This window comes from Gossypium raimondii, chromosome 9 (genome assembly GCF_025698545.1).
Source record: "Gossypium raimondii isolate GPD5lz chromosome 9, ASM2569854v1, whole genome shotgun sequence".
Lineage (NCBI taxonomy): Eukaryota > Viridiplantae > Streptophyta > Magnoliopsida > Malvales > Malvaceae > Gossypium > Gossypium raimondii.
The window spans coordinates 1,043,671-1,070,672 of NC_068573.1; the positions used below are offsets into that span (position 1 = coordinate 1,043,671).

The 27,002-nt window shown below is 30.7% G+C and overlaps 4 protein-coding genes across 8 annotated transcripts; 3 read left to right on the forward strand and 1 right to left on the reverse strand.

Annotated features, from left to right (window-relative positions):
- Positions 1-470: 470 nt before the first annotated feature.
- LOC105798048 (uncharacterized) lies at positions 471-2,937 on the forward strand. The gene is made up of 3 exons (XM_012627932.2): positions 471-874; positions 2,042-2,180; positions 2,630-2,937. The coding sequence occupies exons 1-3, from the start codon at positions 521-523 to the stop codon at positions 2,812-2,814; spliced, it is 678 nt and encodes a 225-aa protein (XP_012483386.1). The 5' UTR covers positions 471-520; the 3' UTR covers positions 2,815-2,937.
- A 7,800-nt stretch (positions 2,938-10,737) lies between these two features.
- On the forward strand, positions 10,738-15,663 carry LOC105798049 (SAL1 phosphatase). 5 transcript variants are annotated; one of them, XM_012627934.2, is made up of 9 exons: positions 10,738-10,988; positions 11,241-11,316; positions 12,652-12,722; positions 12,833-13,035; positions 13,552-13,762; positions 13,842-13,940; positions 14,433-14,586; positions 15,019-15,062; positions 15,151-15,663. In XM_012627934.2, exons 1-9 carry the CDS (start codon positions 10,812-10,814, stop codon positions 15,253-15,255), a joined length of 1,140 nt encoding a protein of 379 aa, XP_012483388.1. In that variant the 5' UTR covers positions 10,738-10,811; the 3' UTR covers positions 15,256-15,663. The 5 variants fall into 5 exon arrangements, with proteins under 5 accessions (XP_012483388.1, XP_012483391.1, XP_052477312.1 ...); XM_012627937.2 differs by having other exon boundaries at positions 14,994-15,062; positions 15,151-15,300; XM_052621352.1 differs by lacking the exon at positions 15,151-15,663 and having other exon boundaries at positions 14,961-15,062.
- A 1,490-nt stretch (positions 15,664-17,153) lies between these two features.
- Positions 17,154-17,762, forward strand: LOC105798051 (nuclear transcription factor Y subunit B-7). The gene has a single exon (XM_012627939.2). The coding sequence runs from the start codon at positions 17,154-17,156 to the stop codon at positions 17,760-17,762; it is 609 nt and encodes a 202-aa protein (XP_012483393.1).
- A 5,416-nt stretch (positions 17,763-23,178) lies between these two features.
- LOC105798050 (gibberellin 20 oxidase 1-B) lies at positions 23,179-26,741 on the reverse strand. The gene is made up of 3 exons (XM_012627938.2): positions 26,120-26,741; positions 24,818-25,139; positions 23,179-23,550 (listed from the first exon to the last, which is right to left on the reverse strand). The coding sequence occupies exons 1-3, from the start codon at positions 26,671-26,673 to the stop codon at positions 23,272-23,274; spliced, it is 1,155 nt and encodes a 384-aa protein (XP_012483392.1). The 5' UTR covers positions 26,674-26,741; the 3' UTR covers positions 23,179-23,271.
- Positions 26,742-27,002: the final 261 nt, after the last annotated feature.

The following is a 27,002-nucleotide window of genomic DNA, read 5'->3' on the forward strand; positions in this document are numbered from 1 at the left end:
GATTCTAGAAGTTACTTTAAAAATATCTACATTTTTTTACCTTTGGCCATCTGCTTTGGCCCGTTTTCTTAGGATTATAAGTGTGCAGTTTTTGTAATTTTGTTCTATTAATAAAAGCCCAATCTGATGTTATTAAAAAAAAAGGAAAAAGAAGTCTAAATAAACAGCAAAAAGCAATCAAAGTCCAAATATTCAAAACTCTAAAAATTATTAAAAATGACTTTTTATAATTATAATTATAATTACTATGTTCTATAATAAGTTGTGCGAATTTAAAAAAATTCATGACCACGATACCCACAGTGACCGCAATAGTGTCCGTTATATCCGAAATCGCGATAAACACAACGCAACCGAAAACGCGACCGCGACCGCGACCGCAATTTAAATCACTGATGTTAAGTGAGGGGATATGAATTAAGCATAAATTTGTTTGTGGCTCTAATTTAATAATAAAAACCTACAAAAACGCCAACCGCCCAAAATTGGACAAGAAAAGAGAAAGAGAGCAGAGGCAGCAATGGGTGCATACAAAGCACCAATTCCCCATTTCCTTTCTTCACCCAATCCTAACGCTAAAACCCTGAGAACCCCATTTTTGAACCTTGGAACCACCAGCAGGCGCTTCCTTTTGTTCTTCCTTTCCTCTCCTATCCTTCCCAGCAGTAACAGTCTTGCCCTAGACAATGCTAAATTGCTTCAGTCCAATATCATGGATGTTTTAGCTTCCAGTTTTGACCCAGTGAGTCAAGCTGAGAAAGACGCCAGTTCCCTCATCAGTCGCAGAGTATCTGACGCTGTGGAGTTGTTGGAGAGAGGGAAGGAATTGCAGGCTCAGGGTGATTTCCCCAAAGCTCTTCACTTCTTTACTTTGGTATATTAATCAATCCCCCACTCTTTAAAACCAAAAAATACTAGCTTGGGTTCGTTTTGTTGTGCTTGCTTTACATATTTCTAGCTGCATTTGGTATAATTGCAATATCTTGTGCCATATTTCGATTCTACCTGTTGTCTATAAACTCCCAATGGTGTTTTCTTTTTCTTGCTAATAGTTCAATTCACTGAATTAAAAATGATATATATATATATATATATATATATATATATATATCCTTAGCAGTTAACATCATGACTCTTTATTTACCATAAAACATCTTCTATGCTTCAATTTACTTCCCTATGAAAGAGAGTTCATTTGTACCTGAGATCAAGGTTGATCCGCAGATTCGCCTGTGTGGTAGTGTAGTGTGTAGGGGTGTGGGTGTGTTTGAGATGATTGGATTGTATTAAAAATATATTCTCAGAAGTTATGTTCCATCTAACCATATCTGAGCCAGGAATTTGGATGAAGTTAAGAGAAAGGAATATGCAGAACATAAATGTTCATAAGAGGAGAGAGTCTTTTAAAGTTAATATTGCTGTTATTTATAGCAGTTGGCTTGCAGGAGGAGGAGAGGATTCCCTTTTTAGCCTGGGCTAAGGGTTTATATACCCTTAGCTAGAATCTCGAGGTGCCACGCGTCAAGCCCTCATAGGTGAGTCAAGGGTAAATGGCTAAGTGGTCTGTCACCATTAGTTTAGGTAGGGTGGCGATGGGATGTGCTTTCAATCACATCGGATAGGACGTGATAGTTGAAACCAGGAGTGACGGTAAATAAGTGAGGTCCACATATGCTCGTGTGGATGTTAAGTCAAGGAGTATGCGTCCGAAGAGTAAGTGGGGCACTCATGAGGAGTAGAAGCAAGGTGCTTTCCCGAAAAGTTGTCTCCAAGGGGTGGAGGTATAACAGGATTTATAGCAATTTGCTTGTGAATTTTGAATTCTACTGTCTAATATATAGTAAAATATGAAGGTATAATGTGTCTTTGCCCTTTTCAGACCTTATTTCGTTGCAAGAGGATTATTATGACCATAGCATATTACATATATACAATAATTCGTATTATTTTTAATGCACCTCTGATGCCTATGAACTTAGACCAGCTTGTGAAGTTGTGATGCAGCAGTGTATGTGAATAAGTTTTCATCACTTGCTTTCAGGTGGTTGAAAATTATAAAGATTTTGCATTCTCAGACTATGCAAGAGTTGGTAGGGCATTGGCCTTATACGAGGTTGGAGACAAAGAAGAAGCTTTTGCAGAGATGGAAGATGTTTCAATATCTTTAAAGGGATATCCAGGTACTATATTAGAGTTCAAATTTATTGAACATTGAAGATTAAGAAGCTTTTGTTTTAAAAAATTGTGGGACAAGAAGCAAACTTATAGTGTAAAAAATAATCAAAATAGACTTTGAGGCGTAACACATTTTTGCCTCCAAGATACAACAATGTCTCAAAACGTTCAAAATAAAAGTAGTAAAATGGCTGATAATGCAACATACTATTATTGCTAATACGCACTTAACTATTGCCATGACATTGTTATTCATTAAATGTCATGTCTTGTCGAAACACAATTATTGACATAAGTTGTATGGTTACATTACATGACACAACTATTTAAGGTGTTGTACCATTTTAACATAACTACTCTAATGCACCGACACTACATCAAATATTCTCCCTTATATTATTTATTTTGAACTTTTCTAAGCAACTAAGCTTCCATGTTTTATGATTTTGTGCAGAAGTACATGCAGCTCTTGCTGCAGTTTTATATGCAGACAAACATGCACCATTGCTAGCTGAAAATCAATTCGCAATTGCAACTCTACTTGATCCTCATTTTACAGATCTCTCATACGTGATTGAAACCAAGCATTGGCCTCCTAGTTTGGTTAGTTCCTTGCAACATTTTATCACACTTTCTTAGAGATTTGTGTTTGAATATTATAATACATTGGCAAACTCTTGTCAACCTTTATCATAGATTTGTAATATCTCATTGCCTTGGGACAAAATAATTATATTCATATATACATTTTTTTCTCTATAAGCCATAATGTTTTATTGGGATTGTAAGTTAGGGTGAGTTTGGATGGGCGGTGCGTTTACCTGCGGTTAGTGTAAAAACAGCAGTGGCAGTGAGATTAGATACTGTAGCGATATTGTAGCGTGAGACAAAAAGTAAGCTAAACGCACCGCACCGCACTCAATCGCCCATCCAAACCCACCCTTAATTTGATAGATGCCAAGCAAATTTATGGCTTTGTTTCTGTAAGATAGTTTGATTGCTGCAAAGCTCTACCATCACCATCACCAACATCAACTATTTTATTTTAGTTACAGGGAGGAGTAAAATTCGATTAAGATTGAATTATTATTTAATCTACATTCGAACTAATTTAATTAACTTGATATTGTATCTATACTATTATTGACTTCTTAGTCGATATCAAGGGTAATTATTACTAGGATATTCTTTTCTTTTTTATATTTTTATATAAAATTTATAAAAATAATTTAAAATTTTAAAACCCCAGAACTTGAATCTGACATTAATGTCCCTAAAGTTTTCACTTAGGCTTCCTTTGAATGAGTGGTAATTGGTGAGATTGAAAACAATAGTGGCGGTGGGATTAGTTAATAGCAGCGAGAATAAATCATGACTATTAATGACATAAAGTTAAATTTTATGTATATATAAAATAAATAATTAAGAGTATATCTTTAAAATGAAATATAGTAAATAATAATTAAATTATCAAAAATAATTATTAAATTTTTATTAAAATAAATAATTAAAACCATATTTTATGTTAAATTATGAAATATATATTAAAATTTTATTTATATTAAATAATAATTTTGTTTTAATTTTACTCACTCATAATGGCACATTGCATGTGATTTTACTTGTTTAATATTTAATTAATTTTTAAATATAATATTTTTATTTACAGTAATTAGTGTAAAATAATATTTTTATTTAAATTATTGAATATAATTAAAATATATTAACATATCAATTCAAATATTATAATATAAAATTTCAAATAATAATTAAAGCATTTTAATATATTCAACCTACAATATAGTTTTATTTTAGGTAATTAATGCAAAGTAACATTATTCAAAATAATAATCAATTAACATAATTAACTTTAGTATTAATTAAGTGATTAGAATTCTATTAAAGTATTAGCACAATTTTTGTTTATGTCAGAGTTTTTTAACTAATAATTGCAAATTATAATTATGATCATCACAACTTTTTCCCTACATTATTTTATCATTACAGTTCTATTTAAGTAATAATTCTATTTTAAAATTAGCTTAACCTTCTTCTTCTCCTTTTTTCAATTTAAATTCTAATTATTTTTAATTATGTAATTATCACAATTTTATTAAATTATAATTATTTTTAAATGTATAGTTATCACAACTTCGATTTTATTTTAAATTTTTAACTAATAATTCTAAATTAAATATTATAAATACGGGTAAACTGTAAAAATAATCACTTTTGTTTGCCTCAGATTACATATTAGCTACTTATGTTTGAAATGTTACGTTTTAGTCACTTACGTTATCGTTTTGTTACGAAGTGGTCACTCTACTGTTAAACTTTGTTACCTCCCTAACGACAGTTTTACGTTGCAGTCCAAATGAGTTTTAAATGCCAACTTGGATGTTTGATTGTTGAGATGAAAATAAGTTTTTAATTAAATAAATTTAATTTGGACTGTTACGTAGGACATCCAAGTTTGCATTTAAAACTCATTTGGACTGCCATGTAGGACCGCCGTTAGGGAGCTAATGGAGCTTAACAGTAGAGTGACCATTCGTAACAAAACGATAACATAAGTGACTAAAACATAACATTTCAAACAGAAGTGACTAAAATGTAATCCGAGATAAACAAAAGTGATTATTGTTGTAGTTTTCCTTATAAATATTTTTAAATGTGAATTTAATAATATGATGAAAAATAAAGGACCTTTATATATAAAAATTATATTGATTTAAGTAAAAATTTTAGATTTTTATTATATTTAATGATTTTATAGGTTTATAATTTTAATAATTAACAATATATTATGTTATTTTTTAAGTAGAACTTTTAAAAGATATGACCAAATTAATTAATTTCACATTAATATATTATCAGTTAATTAATATTACTTTTATTATTATAATTACATAATAATATTAATAAATTATTATTCTAATGTTGATTTAGTAATATAATTAATAATAAAAAGTATTATTGTCATTTAAATTTTTTCTAAACTCGTGCTTATATTATAGATTTTGTAAAAGAAATTATTATTCATATTTGTATTATTCATATAAAAGTATTTAATTATAATAAATTTTTTATTCTTATCAATTTTATAATAATAAATTTTATATATTTATTAAATTACTATAAAAATCAAAGTCATATATATATTTTAGAGCCTCATGTGATAGTCTGATTGTCAAGGGTGTTCATTGTCCCGGTGCGGCCTGGGTTCTAGTCGCGCTGATTATTTGGGTTTTGCCCTATTATTATAATTTAATATATATATTTCATATATTGAAAATAATAACAAAAACAAACTTGTTTATGTATATATTTAATTTATAAAAGCAACGTAGGAGACCTTCATTAGTCTTTTATATAAATTTTGTATAAATATAGTTTTTATATAATTCTTTTAAGCCTATAATTTAATATAAAATATAAAAATATATATTAAATCAACTTTTTGTTAAAAATATAAATAATATATTTGTTTTTATATAATATGAATTACTTCAATATATTAACAATGTTTGATTAAATGCTAAAAATACATATTTCATGTAATTTAATTGGTCAATTTATGAGAATCCACCACTGATTTTTCCATGTTTATATTGAAATTTATACAGGGGTGCAATTTGGGGCTAAATAGAAGAAAAAAGAAACAATTAGGCTAGATTGAAGAAAGGAGCAAAGAAGGCGGGCCAAAACGGAATTTTTCCAAGATGTAATTAGCTGAAATTTTATTTTGACTTAGTGGGAGATTTTGTAGGGATTCTTGATATCATGAGAATATTTTTCCTTAATTTTCTATGGCTAGTGCCCTTTAATTAGGCAAATTTGTTCAAAGCCACTAGTATAAATAGGGGTTACTATGTTCATTCATTCATCAAGTTTTTTATCAAGTTTTTCATCTTTTGAATACAATCTTTCTTTCCTTCTTGCAAATTTATTTGTTGTTATTAGTTCTTAATATTTTCTCATTTCTTAATTTCCAGCCTTGGAAATATAACACTATCAACCAAACCTTGCGTCACCCACACCTAGGGGTGAGCATTCGATCGATTGAATCGAATCGAATAAAATTTTTTTGAGTTAATCGAGTTTTCGAATCTCATTTTATCATCCTAACTTTATTTGAAGTTTTCTCGAATCGAATCGAGTGAGATGGAATTCGAATCGAATCGAATCGAATATATTTGTTCAAGTTAAATTTTAAAAAATAATTTTGGGTTCTTGTAACCATTGTCACTCATCGTAATAAAATTTGTCCACTTTAATCAAATTTTTTATTAACTTTCATCACCTTATAATTTATTTATTAATTTTTTATATATTGGTTAGCTTTTTGCTTGCTTAGTTGTTTCAATTATCTTGATTCTTGTCATTATGTATTTTGGAATTAAAAATATATTAAATGTAAAAATATAATTTTTAATAAAAGTTATTTTAAAAAAAATGTGAAATTGATACCAATATAAAATTTTAACACGAATATTTTATGGAATAATTAATAATCCAGTTTTAATATAAATATTCAATATGACTAAACAATTTAATAATATAAATAATATAAAATGTGAAATTTAATTTAATAATATAAATAATAGATATAAATAAAATTATTACTATTTATGTTTAGTGAATTTTTTGGATAAATTTGATTTTTATTTGAGAGTAAAGGGTGAGAAGTAAAAGTTTTGGGGAAAATAAAAGTTTTGGGAATAGAAGTTTGAGGAAAGTAAATAGGAGAGTAAAATTTTGGAGGAAAATATTAAAAAAATTGGAGGGGAGGGTTTGGGGTAGATGGGAGGTGGGATGAGAAGGGAATAAAAGTTTTAGGGAAAAGTGGGAGGGAGTAAAAATTTTGGGGGAAAATAAAAGGTTTTGAGGGTTTTTAGGAGTAAAATTTTGAGAAAAAGTAAATTGAAGAGTAAAATTTTGGTGGGAAATGGATTTTGGGTAGATTGGGGGGTTGGGAGGGGAGGGGAGTATAAGTTTTGGGGGGAAAGTGGGAAGGAGTAAAAGTTTTGAGGGAAAAGTAAAAAAGGTTTGGGAGTTTGGGGTAAAAATGTAAAATATTATAGTTTGATATTCGAATTCGAAAACTCAACACGATTCGAACTTGAAATTTGAAAAAAAATTCGAGTTGATTCGAATAACTCGATTAACTCGAATAACTCAATTCGTTTAACTCGAAATTCGAATTTTTTTTTCGATTTTTTCAAGTCAAATCGAGTTTTGCTCACCCCTACCCACACCTACGCACCTACATTTCTTTTTCATTTATCCATCCCTCTCCAAATATGCCCAACTCCAACATGCCCCAAACATTAGTCAACTAAATCCATTTTAGCTTTAGGTCGGTGTTAGCTTTGTCAAGACCCGTGAGTTATGAACCCGAGCAATTCAATTCCTAATTTTCAGTATTTATTACTTCTCCGGATTAAGAGTATGACTTCATCAACTCACAAAGTCAAATCAACACTAAGTAAAAAAAGACGTCGTTTGAGTTAGTGTGGTTAGACGTATAGTTGGAATTCCGAAAGGATCGATTGTCTAATCGGTTTTCCGTGAACACATTGGCGTGCCAAGTGGGGATTGCTGTTTGGTTCCATCAAGGGAAGTAGTAACCGGATTTAAATGTTCCACGCGGTTGAGGGCATTGGTTTGAGCTAGGCTCTTTTAGAACGAAAAGCTACCGGAGTTCTAAATCACGAACGATTCGTAGGTTGTTCGATCGGCAAGGGTTAGTTATTGGACGTTCCGTAACTAATTTACACAAAGAAGAGTTGGTATCCGAGGCGTCCTTGGTAGCTATAACTAGCTTATTGGAAAAGAGGAGTTCATCTAATTTCGAGGATCGGTTCAAAGACGAGAAAAAACCCGTGCCTAAAGCTGAGCTAAGTTTAATTGATTTTTCTTCAGATTTACCTAACCTTTTTATTTATTTATTTGTCTTCAGTTTTTACTTTTTACTTTGTTATTTCAGGTTTCAAATTTTATCCCCCCGAACTTCTTGGGCACGACAACTGCCCCGACATAAATCTGGTCAAGAGAGAAACAATTTGCAGTAAACCTAGTCTCTGAGGATCGACCCTACTCCCTATACTACTTAAATTTGCAAATTAGGCGTATGATTATATTGGTGGAATTGACAACCATCAATGTTTTTTTTACCGAGGTAGCAAAAATAATTAATGTATGATGAGCATGTGGAAAATGACATGCTGGTTCATTTTTGTATTTTAAATGTTCAATTACTTTTAGTTAGAGGTGCTCATGGGCCAAGCCGGGCCGGGTTCGGGCCGGGCCCATAAAAAATTTTGGCCCGGGTCCTAGGCCCGGGCCCGGCCCGAAATATGGGCCTAAGATTTTGCCCAGGCCCGGCCCGGGAAAAAAATCATAAGCCCGGGCCCGGCCCATTTTTATTTTAAAAAATTAAAAAAAGTATTTTAAAAATATTTTTAAAATATTTTAAAATTAAAAAAAGTATTTTAAAAATATTTTAAAATTAAAAAAAAATTAAAAAAAAGTATTTTAAAAATATTTTAAAATTTAAAAAAATTAAAAAAGTATGTAAAAAATATTTTAAAATTTTAAAAAATAAATATATTTATTAAATCGGTAGGGGGCAATGGGCCGGGCAAAAAAAGTGGTGCAGAGGCTGGCCCGTTTTCTAAACGGGCCTCTTTTTTTTGCCCAAGCCCATATTTCGGGCCTATATTTTTACCCAAACCACGGCCCGCCCGGCCCATCAGCACCTCTACTTTTAGTTTAATTTATTTATTTTACTTTATTAATTTAAAATAATGAACTTTATTTTATTTTATTTTGGGTTTTAAAATTCTTGTTTTCTTTTTCAGATATCAATTCATTAAGTATTGTTCAATGCATAATTTTTTAACACGAATTTTTTAACACCATTAGTGTTTTGGGTAATTTGTACAACAATTAACAAGTTTAGGTACCAAATTGAACTTAAAAAAGCTTAGGTACCAGATTAGGAAAAAAGTGTCAAGTTTAAATACCAAATTGGACAAAAAAAAAACTTAAGTATCAAATTAGCATAAATTTATACTTGGCACGACTAAAAAGTTAATTTCCCACTCATCCAACTTTTACAAACACTCATGCTTGTAGGTATGCTAAAAGGCAGGAAACTAGATGAATGATTAAAATTTTTTTTTTGGTAAATTATACTCAACATTACTAAATTATTAATAAAATTACATTTTGATTATTTAATTTAAAAAAATTAAAAAATGATCATTGAACTATTAAAATTTTTTATTTATATCATTGAATTATTTGAAAGCTTTTATTTAAGTGGGCTATTAAGTATTTTATTTTAAAAAGTTCGACTGACGAGCTTCAAGCGATGATTTGACAATAGGTATGATGGATCAGTACTCATCAATGAGTAGAAGAAAATACCCTAGATCCAAGTTGATCTGAAAATCAGTGTCAGAGATCGGATACGAAAGTTATTTGAATTTTAGTTCGTAAATTTATAACGTTCAAAATTGTTTAATGAACTAAAAAAATTTGAATTATAAAAGAGAAGGAAAAAGAGAGCTCTCGATTGATGCAAGCGATGTGAACAGAGAAAGCCATACAACAACGGTGTAACAGCCGAACGACTTAAATGAAAACTTTAAAATAGTTCAATGACCATTTTATAATATTTTAAAATTTAGTGACTAAATTGTAAAATATTGTATGTAAGTTTATCCTTTTTCTCTGAGTTCAACGATTAAAAACTGAATTAACGGAAGGAAAAGATTATGTGCTCATAGATGACTGGCCAATCAATCTCAACTGGCTCGCATTAAGTAAATGGTCTAATTCTGCTCTCAGTTCCTATATTTTTCTAACATTTAAAATTTAGTACTTTTTTTTTACCAATGTACTTCTATTTTTTAATTTAAAAATTTAATGTATTTTCAATTGATAACACCATTATATATAAATAAAATTTAATTTTAGATCAAAACTTTCAATATTAAAATATCACATATTCGAATTTAATGAAAGTATATTAACAATAGTATTAATTGGGTATTGGAATTTAATGAAAATATATTAACAATAGTATTAATTAGGTTTTAATTTTCAGAGATAAATTTATGAAATAAAGGGTAAACTACATTAGTAGTCATTCAACTATACTTTTTTTTGGTCACTTAATTATGAAAAAAATACAAAATGGTCACCCAACTATTAGTAAACTTCTTTTTTAGTCACCCAATTATAAAAAGTTACAAAACGGTCACCCAAGTATCTTGGACTTTTAGATATTACGTTAGCCAGTTGGTAACAAAAAAAAAAACAAAATTAAATAGTTGGGTGACCATTTTGTAACTTTTCATAGTTAGATGACCAAAAAATAAATTTACTAATATTTGGGTGACATCTTGTAGCTTTTCATAGTTGGCTGACTACTAATGTAGTTTACCCCCAAAAAAGAAAAAAATTGGACTAAACTGTATAATATTGAAAACTACAGGGACTAAAAGCATATCTAAGCCAAAGTAAATATCTATATTCCATTAAGAAATGATTGATTCTGCTCTGAAAAACAAGAAACCAAAACAAAGGAATTTTCTTACGAAATTTTTGAATTGAAAATTTAATAAATGTCTATAAATTGGTTGAGATTTGTTTCCCCCTCTCTTAAAAAGCCCCCTCTTTTTCATCTCTGTCACTTGCCTCCTCCTCCTCCTTCTTCTTCTGCTGTGATTGTGGCAATGTCTTATGATAAAGAACTGGCTGCTGCAAAGAAAGCAGCCTCTCTCGCTGCTCGTCTCTGTCAGGTTTCTCTTTTCATCCAAAAATTCATTTTTTTCTCTGTATTATGTGTTTTGGGTTTTCAATAATTTCCTCATATCCTTATTCTTTGGAATTATCGACTGTTCTAGTATTAGGGGAATTGAAGTCACTGAATTGCGTCTCGTTTTTTTTTTTTTTTCAAATAAATTTAGGCTTTTCGTTGAGAATTAAGATATGTGAAGCTGTGTATATATAGAATCTGAATTTGAATTTTGGGTGTTTGTTTTAATTTCCAGAAAGTACAAAAGGCTTTGCTGCAATCCGATGTTCAATCAAAGAATGATAAAAGTCCTGTAACTGTTGCTGATTATGGTTTGTTTATAAATTGCTCCTTCCTCTTTGGTTCTTTCACGTAACATTACCAGTTTCTTTATTTAAAGTAATATGCATCTTGGATTTGAAATGGTTCCTATCCGGTAAAAGTATCATTGAAGCATTGCATTTAGACCCTTTTACTCCAAAAAAAAAAAAAAGTCTTGTAGTAAGATTAAAGAGCAGATTGGTCTTTTCTAGTAAAAGTTTCATCCATTTCTACGGTTAAAAATTAGTCCCTATATGTTACATGGCACACCACGTGTAATTGTCTGGTTATTTTTGAAGAGTAAAGCTGGATGAAGTTTTTAACAGAAGGACCAGTTTGCTCTTTGATTTAATGTATAAGGGCTAATTTGTTCATTTTTTTAGTAGAGGGCCAAAATGCAATCAGACTCCTAATACAAGGAATTTGCTCTTTGTACATGTTAGCATGTTACTAGGAATTTAGTTGTTTCCTGCTTTTATTAATTTTTTATACTAGGAAATTAACTGAGCTGTATGAACAAAATTTTCTATGGGATGCAATGTTATTGTTCTGGTGAAAACAAAATGGCATAGTTGTGATATTTTAGTTTTTCTGTTTGATGAGCATATCTCAAGTGTGAACTGATCACATTGCCCTTTAACGCATTTGCTTGTTTGAGTGTTGCCTCTATTTTTACATCCTCTATGCTCCTCTGCTCTATCCGTACAAATCAAATAAAAGTATCATGGAGGCCTTTATACTAGGAGTCGGATTGCATTTTGTCTTCTCTACTAAAAAAATGGGCAAATTAGTCCTTATATCTTAGATCAGAGAGTAAATTGGTCATTCTGTTAAAAATTTCTTCCATTTCAACTAATAAAAACTGGTCCCTATATGAGACACATGTGGCACGCCATGTGTCACTGTTTGGTTATTTTGATGGTCATGCCAGTTTTTAATAGTAGAAATGGATAAAATTTTTAATAAACTGCTCTTTGATTAAACATACAAAGACTAATTAGCTCATTTTCTGAGTAAATGGGGTAAAATGCAATATGACACCTAGTACAAGGGCCTCCATGGTTTTTTTACTGGGGGGAAATATGATCACAGCTTGTATTTATTATTTAATGTTCTACTTGTTAGTCAATGCACTTATCATATGCAAAATTCGCCGGCATTATTTGCTTTTATGAAATTTGCTTTTTATTTATTTTTACATTGATTATCCCTAAGAAATTTCTGGTTTAAGTATATATGCCGTTCTTGGTCCCATCATCTTTCAACTTATGGGTTGACAGAAAAGAATCCTTAACTGATTACTAACATGTTTTCATGACATTTTTATATTTTAAAATTTTCATCAGGCTCACAAGCACTGGTTAGTTTTGTGCTGCAGCAGGAATTTCCTGATAACTTCTCATTAGTTGCTGAGGAGGTGAATCTCTGTACTTGTGAATAATAGTTTCAGCAGCATGCATCAGCCATCTTTTTTTTACATCATAGAATTCTTCTTTCCTTCTAAATAATGTTTTGCTTTCTCTTTAGGATTCTAAAGATCTTCGCAAGGATGGTGGCCAGGAAATAGTAGAGCGCATTACAAAACTTGTGAACGATTCTCTAACTATTGATGGATCATACAATGTTACTTTATCCACAGAAGATATTCTCAGGGCCATTGACAATGGCAGATCTGAAGGTGGTTCCCAAGGTCGACACTGGGTTTTGGATCCTATAGATGGTACTAAAGGGTGAGCTCTGAAACTTTATATTTGACATAAGTGATTTTGCTTTAGTCATAAAGAAGTTGGTGTCTGCTATAATAATGATTCATGTGCACCGAGTGCATGTTTATGATATGCCTTATCCAACATGAGGTAGTAACTTTCCTTTTTACTCCTTAACTCAGCAATGACTACTGCAGGGGGATGTTTAGGGGCATACCTTAACAGTACTATATGCAAGACAAACCATAATTCTGTCTTGGTCTTGCATAGCCAGGCCTTTGAATTTAGTGCTTTAGAATTAAATGACTGATCATCAACGAACTTTCTCATGTATATAACTTTTGTTTTATCTTTGTTACACATGTTATGTTTGGATTTCTTTGCAATTTAGTGTGAAAGAAATGGCTGATCTTTTTATTTTTGCATAATAATGATCTCTACCTTTTTCCAATTATAAGAACTGTTACTTTTTCTCATTGTATGTTCTTTTAGATCAACTTGATGACTTAGTCTATGTTTTTTTGATATTTTACATTGTAGTTTTCTGAGAGGAGATCAATATGCAATAGCATTGGCTTTGCTAGATGGAGGAAAAGTTGTCCTGGGTGTGCTGGCTTGTCCAAATCTTCCACTAACTTCCCTCAGTGATGCTGGTCAGCATTCTCCAAATAATAAAGTTGGCTGCCTTTTCTTTGCTGTAGTAGGTGGTGGAACTTATATGCAGCCACTTGATGGTTCTTCGGCAGTAAAGGTTATAATGATTTATTATAATTTTTTGCTATTAATCTCAGTATGTATCTGCAACTTGTACAATTATATGGGATCTCCAGGTGCAAGTAAGTGCTGTTGAAAATCCTGAAGAAGCATCATTCTTTGAGTCTTATGAAGCAGCACACTCCATGCATGATTTATCTAGCTTGATTGCCCAAGTACTCTCCCTCTTGCTTTCTCTACATAGATATAAATAGGTAAAAGTATCATGGAGGTCCCTGTATTAGGAGTCAGATTGTATTTTGCCCCCTCTACTCTAAAAATGGGCAAATTAATCCTTATACGTTAGATCAAAGAGCAAACTAGTCTTTTTAGTTAAAAATTTCATCCATTTGTAGTCTTAAAAAGTGGTGTGGTTCATAGAATAATTAGATAGTGACACATGGCATGTCACATGTACATCATACTGATGTATATGGATCAGTTTTTAACAGTAAAAATGAATGGAATTTATAACAGAAAGACTAATTTGCTTTTTGATCTAACATACATGACTAATTTGCCTATTTTTTGAGTAAAGGGAGCAAAATACAATCCAACACCTAATACATGGCCTCCATGGTACTTTTACCAATATAAATATAATACATATATATATACACACACTAACGCTTTTGGATAATGTATTGAAAACGTTGAGATGTAAACAGAAACTCGGCGTCAAAGCACCACCGGTTAGAATTGATAGCCAGGCGAAGTATGGTGCTCTATCCAGAGGAGATGGAGCCATATATCTGCGTCTTCCACACAAAGGGTATCGAGAAAAAATATGGGATCATGCTGCTGGGTGTATTGTTGTGAGTGGTACGTACCAATTCCATTCCATTATCTGCTACTATTCTCTCAAAGTTAAAATGCTAAGAATTAGTTGGCTGACATTGGTTTATTATTCTGCCCTTTCAGTGTTGGAACCTTTTGGTAAAAATACCATGGAGGTTCTTGTATTAGGAGTTAGATTGCATTTTGCCCCCTCTATTCAAAAAATGAGCAAATTAGTTGTTTTACATTAGACCAAAGAGCAAATTAGTCTTTTTTGTTAAAAATTTCACCCATTTGTAATGTTAAAAGTTGGCATAACTGACAGAGTAATCAGACATTGACATTGACATGTGACATGCCGCTCATGTTGATGCATAGGGTCTGGTTTTTAATAGTAGAAATGAATGAAATTTTTACAGGATAACCAGTTTGCTCATTGATTTAACATCCAGTGATTCATTTGCCTACTTTTCTTAGAGGGGGCAAAATGCAAGCGGACTCCTAGTACAAGGGCCTCCATGGTACTTTTAACAAACCTTCAACCACTCACCTATACACTAATCCACTATCTGTTTTCTAACATACCTGTTTGCAACTCATGATTTTCAGAAGCTGGGGGTGTGGTCACAGATGCTGCAGGGCAGCCATTGGATTTTTCAAAGGGAAAGTATCTTGATCTGGACACAGGCATCATTGTCACCAACCAGAAGTTGATGCCATTACTGTTTAATGCAGTTAGAAAATCTATCCAGGAGAAAGCTTCATCTTTGTGATTCATTTTAGAGGCAGGCTTCATCCTTTCCTCATAACTTGCTCTGTTAAGCTGGTTGAAACTTGATTATTTTTGCCTTCAATGCTTGAACTTTTATCATTCTTCTCCCCAATGCTTATAGGAAGATTTTCATTTAGCATGCATGAACAAGAATGGGACCAATAAATCTCATCTCTACAATTAAGACAATGTAATTGTAGACTAGAACTTGAAAGCATGGTCCTAGGCCTTGAGCCTTTCTCTTTGTCCTACCTGGCATTGGGTTTAGGTGTAATTAATTAGATAAAGGAACTGTGTTGTTGAATACAAACATATTACATTATTACTAAACTTATTTCATGGTAAAACAAGTGTGAAGTCCTCTCCTTCCCACCGTTTACCTTACATGGTTTAATAAGTGTTAATTTTGTACTTTGCCCCTTACCCTTCCATTTTTCTCTTACCAATTTTGCAAATGTTATGTGCCATCAACCGCCATTGTCAATGCAAGGTATAGCATGACCTGTCGCCACCTTTTTTCCAAAAAAAAAAAAAAAAAATCCTTTAGCTTATTGGCCTAATCACACTTTAAGCCCTTCAACTTTAACTTACATTTTAAATTAGTCCATCTTCTACCTTTCACAATTTTTTTATATGCAAATCTCTTTAGTTTTAATCATAAAAAATACTATTCACAAGGCGTGAATTATATCGTTGTATCCTCACAGTTTATTATTTATTTCGAAAATGATGGTTCATGTCTCTGATTAGTATCATTTCGAATAATTGAAAATTTGAGATCGTTATAAAAGTAAATTTGTAAAAGATTCAGCAATTTTGTAAGATGTTCAATAATTTGAGAAGTTGTAAGAATTAGGTAAATTTTAATAATTTTGTAAGAGATTTAATAATTTTACATGAAAATTTGCAATTTGGTGAGAGATTTGGTAACTTTCAAAGAAACTTAGAAAATTTTAAGAAATCTTAATAATTTTGTAATAATCATGTAATTTTGTTAAAAAATTAGTAATTTATAAATTTGTAGAAATTAGGCGAACATTACAACATTGTAAGAAATTTAGTAATTCTTAAACTTGACAACCACTCTCAAATTCAGCTCCAAAATATTTATAAAAGTGTTGTTTCTTTATAGAGTTAATACACTTTTTGGAGTCTAAACTTGGAAACTACTCTCACATGAACTAAATTTTTTGTCCAAGTTAATCTTTGAACTTGACAATTGTTTCCACATTAGGGTCTGAACTTTTTTTTATCCAAATTAACCTTTGATATTTCTTTGAAAACCCTAAAAATTAGACCTCAATGTAGGAACAATTGTCAAGTTCAAGGACTAACGTAGACAAAAAAAAAAGAGTTCAAATCCCAATGTGGGAACAATCGCATAGTTTAAACCCCAATGCAGGAACAATTGCTAAATTTATAGACTAACTTGAAAAAAAAACAGACACTAAATATAAGAGTGATTACCAAATATTTGTTTATAATACTTTGAAGTGTAAGGAGGAATAAATGGTTTTTGTTTGAAGTAGATGTGAATATAGCACTCACCTCATCTTAAAATAGAAATGGTTTGGTGTAACTAGGATAGTGAATGTGATAAATAAACAAGTTAATGATTAGGTCATAGGAGGAGCGAGTCCCGGGGACTCATTTGGTTAAGAAACAAGAGGAGTTTTGGTTTCCCTTTCAACAGCCTACATTTAAGCAATTGTTTCCATCTATCTCACCCTAATAAAAATCTCAAAACATCCACAAAAACTCAAAAACTTGTCACCTATAGTCTCTCCCAATTCTCAAACATTGTGAGAGATATTTAGTAGTAAGTTTTATAGAAAAAGAAATGGAAGATGAAAATGCGGCACATGGACATAACAAAGGAAGCCCCGAAAGCCCATGTGCCAAAAGCGGTGGTAGCAGCAACAACAACAACAATAATAAAGAACAAGATCGTTTCCTCCCCATAGCAAACGTGGGGAGAATTATGAAAAAAGTGATTCCAAGCAATGGGAAGATATCTAAAGATGCAAAAGAAACTGTTCAAGAATGTGTGTCAGAGTTCATTAGCTTTGTCACTGGGGAAGCCTCAGATAAATGCCAAAGAGAGAAGAGAAAGACCATTAATGGAGATGATATCATTTGGGCAATCACTACTTTAGGATTTGAGGAATATGTAGGACCTTTAAAATTGTACCTAACCAAATATAGAGAGATTGAAGGAGAGAAGCTTAATCTTCCTAAGCAACAAAGATCTGAGCAAAAGCAGCATCAACAATCAAAACATGAACAAAATATAGCCTTCAACACCAATGTATATTCTTCAACAAATTTGTTGTCTCGTCACACATCCTTTGTCCCTTCTGATCAACCTTTTTCATTGCCTTTCTCTTCCAATAACATTCAAAAGCAATTACAGCAACAAGACCAAATTGATTCAGTGGGGTACTGGTAAGAACAACTGGAAATATGGTTTTCCAACTTTTCCCTTCTTCTTTTTTCCTTCTTAAATGCAAGTTTTTGCATTGCAATGTCAATTAATTTCATATACACACTTGGATATGTACTGTATTGTTATGTAATATTAGGGCATATATACTCTCATTCAATCAATAGAAATATATAATTATCTTGAAATGATTTGAGTATAATGTCTGCATATATGATTGTAAAGAATAAGCAATTCAATATCATGCATCCCAACGTTTGTTTCGCTAGAAATTAGCTTTGGTAAATTTGCTTTTTAGCTCCTTAAAATTTATGTTTTCACAATTCAATCCCACCCTTCTACTTTAAAAAGTTCCACTTTTCCCTTGTGAACTAATATTTAGTTTACTTGTGGATTGATTTCTTAAATACTCAATGCATTTTCGATTTTTCTTCTGACTTTACATTAAGTTAAAGAAAGATAGCTGATGCTACGTTCAATAAGGGTATTATTTCTTTTTCTTAGTATATGAATTACCAATAAACTAATATTAATTGGTAATATGACTTATTTTGGAAAAGAGATGGAATATCTTTTACTTATTTTGAAGAGATATTTTTTTACAAGAGTTTTACTTATATTTTTAATTTCAAGTTTAAATTTGTACTAACTATTTTTTTTATATCTAGCTATTGTAATATATGTGTATTAGATTAGGTTTTTCCTCGTGTTATTACAATACTAATCAAACATGGCATAAGATTTCATTCTTGGTACTATTAGTTTTTTTCTCTGTCACTTTAGGACTTGGCCTCAATGTCGAATGAAGATTATCATTATAACAATCAATGAATAAAAATAAATGTGAAATGCCAATGAGGCCTAGGCAAAGTTGGTAAAGACACAGGCTCTAGGTTTTGAGTATTCAGGTTTGAGACCCATCATGCATAATTAAAGGCGTGGCTCTCCGAATCCCGACATGAGCTATTGCTATGTGTGGGTTTAGTGCAATCAGTTAATTCGTACTCAGGATTATTCCAATTCGTAGTTTGTTTGTGTTGTTTTATGGTTTCCTTGTTAGGAGATTAATTGGAGTGTGCTTAAAGTGTTTTAAACTTGAATTTTTGGTCCCTTGGACAAAGGTTTCTGAGCCTTGGTTAAATGTACCAGAACTTTACAAGCCAGTGACCAAAATTTGGTCTCAAGGGTATACGTTCCAAAACATATGCTTTATGTGTCGGAACCTTAGTTGACAATAGCTAAAAGCCTACAATACGGGGCATATGTTTTGATACATTGCCTCAATGTATTGATACATAGACCCATGTAGCCTTGGGACAATGTCATTGCACTGTTTTGAGCTCTTTGAAACTTGTATATGGTCTCGGACACCCCCAATTACTCACGGAATGTTTTTTAGGACAATTCTAAATCCTTCAAAATGATTTTATTTCAAATTTACGATTTTATTAAATTGTTGCAAACTTTGAATTCCTAAATATATTTTTAAGATTTTTGCCATATATGTACTTCGATGCCATCTTCTATTTGTATCGAACTTCAGAACGGGCGAAAGGTGTTACACTCACTCTAGGCACCCGAACCCTAGATTGTGGTGATAAAGAAGATGAAGAGGAAAGCTTAAATGAAGTTATGTGAAAGTGGGTTTTCAAGAGAATTAAAGAAAATGGTGGAAATTTGAGTAGGAAATGGAGAAAAATGGCAAAGGAAATGAAAAGAGAGCTTCCTCTCTTGCAACTAATGGGGAGCTTAATTTGTGTCACTCCAATTTGATTTATGGTATCAAAAATGAAATTTAATGGTGAATTCTAATATTTTAACATCTACATGTGTAAAATGTCAAAAATATCCTTATTCTAACCATTTTGAAATAATTGAAATTCTCATCAGTTCAAAAAATTGAAGATGTTATATTAAATATTAAAATTGTAAATATAAATTACAATTTCTTTAAAATATTCCAACTTACTTTAAATTCTTTTATTATATTTATATTATAATCTAACTCAAATATTTGTTAATACCAAAATAACATCCTGGCTGTAATAAAATATCTAAAATATTATTTATATAGGTAAAAACACCTCTCTAATCTCTCTCAATTTCTATATTCACCAAATTGGCCCCTCTAAAAAATCGGAGCAATTTAACCCTTATCATTTTGAAAGTGAGCAACTAAGAAAATGTAATCACAACGTTATTGTTTTCTATGAATTGTACATAATTCTGATTGATATAACAAAAAAAATTTAGCCTTTGATGTTTACATATTTTGTCAATTTGGTCTTGATTTAATAAATTTAATTTGCGACATTTACATATTTTGTCAATTAGCCCGACAATTTTATAAATGAGCAAATTGGTCGCTCTCTCAACAAAAATTATAAAAAAAATAATCAAAATAAGTTTCAAAAATATAAATTACTTCTAAAATTCCAAAATTTATATTTTAAAAAAATATAATTATTTTTTAAAAATATATTAAAAATATATAAAAGTTAAAATTAAAAAATTCTAAAATAATAATTTTAGAAACCTAAATAAGTTAATTAATTATTCAAGTTTATCATGCTAAATTATCTTATTTTTATTATTATTTTACTTTCAAAAAGTTTTCAAATATATATAGTTTCAAATTTATATGCTCTATATGGAATTAGTTATACTCTAACAAGATTTTAATTTGACATGTTTAACTTTTTAATTCAACTCAAATAATTTCACTATATTCGACTCGAATTTCATTCCACTCAGCTCGGTTCGAAAAATTTTTAAATCTTGATTAACTCGAAATTTTTTCATTCGATTCGATCGAACGCTCACCCCTAAATATATTAATAAGACTATGAAAAGAAACCAAATTTCCAAAAAATATAATTAAAAATAAAATTCTCTACTAGTTACAATTTGGTTACTTTATGAATACTCATTGGTTAACTATTTTTTTCAATGTTCTTTTCATATTTTATTTTCATCTAAAAGTTATATAAATTAGTTAAAAGGAATATTTGTAGACATAATATGCAATTGATTTAAGTTTATTTATTTTCATCCAACAATTACATGTATCGCCGCCCAATTGAGAGAATAAAAGAAAGTAGCAATAATATAGAGGTTAAAATATCCTTTAACTCTTTTTACTTTTGTATATTCATAATTTAGTCCTTCGACTTTTATTTCAAGTTTCGGATTTAGAAATTCAAGTACAATTGTTAATACAATTAAAAGTCAGTTAAAATATGCCATAAGTTACTTCATCATTTTTAGTTTTATTGCTACCAAGTGAGTTTTTTATTTCAAAATATCTAAGGAAAAAAATTCAATAGTGCTAACAATTGGATCTGAGTTTTAAAATCGAAAAGTAGAAGAATTAAATTCTTGGAAATAAAAGTACAAATTTGCAAAGAGTACAAGGACCTATTGCATATTTTAATCTTAAAAGTCTTTTGTTAAATTCAAGTCCATAACAATGTTATTTCTATTGTTATTTTAATTATTTCAAAATGTCACACTAGTGTATTGAACAAAATAATTTTAACGGTTTTAAAATTTGAGCCTGCGTTTATTTTTTAATAGAAAGACTAAATTCTAAATATATAAAAAATACAAAGACTTGTAGCATATTATATTATAATATATAATGTACAAAGTAGATAGATATAAAGTCCATATATTTATATGAAAAGACATGATATTATTGGAAAAAAGCAAGTAAGAGAACTAGAAGTTTTCTAAAGTCCATTACAATGACATTTTTATTATTGCATGATTATTAGGTGAATATTTTTATCATTTCAAAATATCACACTAACTAGGAACGAAGCCAGAAAATTAATTTAGGGGCCAAAATATGAGTAAAAATTTTGGGGAGCCAAAATATAAATTTACATTATACTAACTTGTGATTTCCTAGGGATTATATAAAAAAAAATCATGTTTTAGGAGTGGTCAAGGACAATGCTGGCTCCTCTCTCTCTCCACCTTTGGCACCACCATTTTGAATAGAATAATTTTAACGATTTTAACAATTGTACTTGAATTTTTAAAATCAAAAAAATAAAAAGATTAAATTTTAAAATACAAAAAAGTACAAAGACTTTTAGCATATTATAATATAATATATAATATATTGGGTAGACAGATATAAGGTCATAACTATGATATTTATATGAAAAGACATGATATTATTGGAAAAAAAAAGCAAGTAATTAAGAGAATTAGACGACTTTGTTTGACAATTGGCTGATAGTTGATTGCTAATTGCAGTAGCTGGTTTGATCAACTAATTCTATTAACTATTTATTTAACAGTGTTTAGTAAAACTTAACTGATAGTTGAAAGTTGATATGTGTAAAATGACAAATAAGGGCATGACACATTTTATTATTATATATTTATTTGTTTATGATACTTTAGTCGTTATTGGGTGAAATTATTAAAATAAAACATTATTACCAAGGAATTAAAACATCCATATTATAGAAATTAATTAGTGAATATTTTTAAAATTTAAATAAGCAAAATTAGTGATAATTATGTCATGCTCTAAATAAATTTGTCAAGTAGTATATTTCAATTAATATAAAGCTACATACGAAATCATTTTACACTTGTAAATTGAAAATAAATTAAGAATACATAGATATTCAAGGATGAATGAGCTTGATTGAAAATTTCTCGCGACAATGTTGATTTTTGTAGATTCATAGTGGAGTTTTTTTTTGTTGCTTTTTTTAAAAAAATTTACTTTGGACTTTGAAGTTTAAAGTGAAATGGGAAAATGGAGGCTATTGATATATTGGCACACCTATTAGGTTTGAGACGTGACAAAGGGAGTAATTTTTGAGCAAGCATGGTCAGATATGTCATTCCACAAATCTTATTCCCAATCACCTGTTAAAAAAAGTTGTTCATCTCAGCGTTTTTTGTTTTGGAAGTTTTAGTTCAACAAACTATTACAAAAATCCATTCACCAAACATTACAATTAGAGGGTTTGACTACTCAATCCTCTATTTGTGCCCAAATCAACTAAAAAAAGGCTCAAAACTCTGTTTATCAAATACCCCTGAAGTCTTCTGTTAAATTGAAGTCCATTACAATGTTATTTTTATTGTTACATGATTATCAGGTGAAAATTTTTATCATTTCAAAATGTCACACTAACTAAGAGTGAAGTTGAGAAATTGATTTAGGGACCAAAATATGAATAAAAATTTTGGGAAGTGAAAGTGTAAATTTACCATTGTACTTCCTGGAGATAATATAAACAATTTTTCATGTTTTAGGAGTGACCAAGATCACTGCCTGCCCCTCTCTTTCTCCACCGTTTACACCAACGCATTGAATAGAATGGTTTTAACTATTTTAATAATTATACTTGAATTTTTAAAATCGAAAAATAGGAAAACTCAAATTCAAATATAGAGAGACTTAAAACATATTATAATCTATAGCAGATAGATACAAAGTGGAAACCAAGATATTTATATGAAAAGATAGGGGAGTAGAGAAGAACTAGAAGTTGGAAGTAGGGTTAGAAGAGAGGAGCCAAGGAAAGAAGCTTTGGAGTGTAGCAACGTCAGCTCTATAGTGATTTTGAGTGAAGTCCAACAAATCAGACCATGTGAAATCAGGATACACTCTTGGCCCTCCTGATCTGCACATTAGATCTTGTGGGGGTCTCACTATTTTGTCTTCTTTTGGGCACACAAAGTATACCAATGATCTCCTCTCTCTCTCCTTGTTCACCACTGCTCTATGCAGGCAACTCTTGTATCTTCCGTTGCATAATGCCTACAGTACACGCCACTTTCTCAATCATACATATTTTATCTATTTTTATTCAATTTAGTCCCTATACATTAGATCAAACAATGAAAAAATTGATCCCTATACACCAGTATATGCCATATACTGTCTAGTTATTTTGTCAAGCACGTCAGTACAAACATTTATATTTCTCTTTAACTTTAGCCTTGGAATTACGTTATTTTCTTTATCTTCAGCCTACAACCTTGTATGTCATTCCACAAGCTATTAGGTCCCACAAAGGTTTAAAAAAATTCTTAATTTTGGTATTCAAAATCAAGATTTTACTCATGAAAATTCTTCTTCCTTTACGTGTTCTTTTCATGGGGGAAATAAAGCAGCTGTTACCGTACGAAAGCTGGATTACAGTACTAATGAGCTACTAGTATCTTCAATTCCTCAATTAAAACAGTACGGGGTAGTCGTTACCCTAAAATAGGTTAAATGATTTAGGAGGTCCTTATATTTAGGGATTAGATCAATTTAGTCCCTATATTATTAAAAAGAATCAAATAAGTTCAAATTATAACATTTACGTGAAAAAAAATTCAATTATAGTTCAGTTCTAAACAAAAAATTTCATTTACAGAACCACAAAATTTTAATTTTGTTAAACTGTAAATATTAATTCTATTTCAATTGGACTTTATTTGATTTTTTAATAGTAAGGGATTTAATTAATTCATTTAATAGTAGAGACTAATTCGATCCAACCCTATAATACAAGGACCACTCAGATATATTCACCCTAAAATATATCAATTAAATTAATAAATTGGATTAACGTCTTAATTAAAGTTATGTATAGTAAGCAATTAATTGATGCCATTAATTGCATACCTCTTTCCCTAAAGTCACCAACTTCTGGAGGTAAAAGTACCATAGAGGCCTCTATACTAAAAGTTAAATTATATTTTGTCTCTTCGATTAAAAAAAATGAGTAAATTATCCCTTAAACGTTAGATCGAAGAGTAATTTTGTCATTTTTGTAAAAATTTCATCCATTTATACTATTAAAAACAGGCATAGCCAACTGAAGAACATGCTAGTGACACATATACCTCATGTTGACGTACATTGGCTAATTTTTAACCGTAGAAATTGATGAAAATTTTAACAGAAAGATCAATTTTCTCTTTGATCGAACGTACAAAAATTAATTTACCTATGTTCTGGATAGAGGGATAATCTAATAGCTTTTTACCGGTTTTAAGTTAGTAGTGGAAATTGAAATGCAGCAAAATGGACTTACCATGAAAGTATCACCAATGTTAATGACAAAGGCATCTTGTCGAGGTCGAACAGCATACCATTTGTTATTGATGAAAACTTCGAGCCCTCCCACTTGATCTTGGTGAAGAATTGTTAAGGAAGTAGGATCAGAGTGAGGGCCAGTGCCAAGGGTGAGGCCAGAATTATTGCATGGGGGATAGTAATTACACCTCATTATTGAATTCCCATCTTCGAAAAATTTTCTGTAGTGTAAACGATCTATCCCCAAGCTGATTGCCAACAGTTCGAAGATCACTAGCGACAGCTCCCGCATTTTTTCACAATACTTTTGGAAAATCCTCCTTCACATCCATATGCAACCTTATTATTAATTAAGGAACTCAACTATTCACTTTGTTGGTAAAAGTATCACGGAGACCCCTGTATTAGGAGTATGATTGCATTTTGTTCCTTTTACTTAAATAGGTAAATTAGTCCATGTAAGTCAAGTTAAAGAGCAAATTGTTACTTTTTAATAAAAAAAAAATCATTTCTACTTTTAAAAACTGTTCTGGCTAACGTAATAACCAGACAAACTTACTAGCATATAGGAATAAGTTTGCAACAGTAAAATAATTAGAAATTTTAACAGAAAAATTTATTTGCTCTTTTATCTAACGATATAAACTAATTTGATAATTTTTTAATAAAAGAAACAAATTGCAACCCAAATCTTATTATATAATACCTTTACCTCACTTCGTTTTCTATATATATAATTTGTTTCACTCACTACTTACAGTCATATTTTAAAAATATAATCAGTTCCTCCAACTTTACAAAAGAGTTACTATTGTCCTAAGTTTAATTTTTCAGTCTTTTTCACTTTTTAACTTGTATTATTCGTCAAATCACCGTTAATAGGTTAACTTATTGTCTTAAATATAATATATATCTATTCGTCAATAAAATAAGCTAAAAGTATCACAGAGGTCCTTATATTAGGAATTATATTACATTTTACTCTCTACTCAAAAAAGGGCAAATTAGTCTATGTATATTGGACCAAAGAGCAAACTGGTCTTTTTGTTAAAATTTAGTTTATGTATGTCAGCATGAGGTATACCTGGCATGTTTAGTTATTCCATACCAGTACAAATGGATAGAATTTTTAACCAAAAAAAAAAACAATTCGCTCTTTGATGTAATGTATAAGGATTAAATTACCCCTTTTTAAAATAAAGAGGAAAAAAATTGCAATCTCACTCCTAGTTACTAGGAGTTTCTACGGTAATTTTACCATAAAATAATGCAGCTTATTAAATAATTTATAAAGGCTTACCCGGTGTGCTCAAAATCTTCCCCCAAAGCAGAGCTGAAATAATGAACCACAGAAGGATCGGAGTTAAGTCCTTGGTAGCCAAAAGAAAATGTTTCCTTCCATGGCAACTTAGCGGAAAACCGGTCAGCATGGGCAGCAGAATAGCCTGAAAAACCACCAGGCTTTCTTTGGAAACCGAGCTTCTTGTTAAGGGGTAACTTAAACACAGCATCAATCTCTTGGTAAGCAGCTTGGATAAGATTTGAATCAACACCATGGTTTGTAACTTGGAAGAAACCATGTTTAGAACAGGCAGTCTTAACAAGGTCGACTGCATGTGCAGTAGCTTCTTCGTCTCCTTTGATGAACCCACCCAAGTCTATCAATGGCTCGTTAAGCTCTTCTTGGGTGTGAACCAAGTCCCCACATGGCCATATGAACTCTGAGGGTAAACTTGATTGTTTTTGCAACTTGGATGGGTCAAAAAGGACACTACCCGTCTCATCTCTTGGTTCTATGGATGGATGTAAAAGAATGGTTGGAGAACTTGAATCCATTAAGACAGAGAGAGACATTTGGAATTAGAGTGTTTCCAAATAACTTAAAAATGAATGTCTTAAGCTAAATTGAAAGTGACTAGTACTAGGGAACAAGTGCACAACATCATATATTTATATATATAGATAGAGTGATAGAAAGACAAAGGAAAACAAATTTATAACAGATATAATTTAAGGGTAAACTACACCATTAGTTACTAGACTATGGGTATGTTTTTGTTTCGATCACTTAATTAAAAAAAGTTACAATTTGGTCACTGAACTATTCAAAAATTTTCATTTAAGTCACCGGACTGTTAAAATGGTTGCCATATTGTTTCTTTGTTTGCACTGCTTTCACTAAT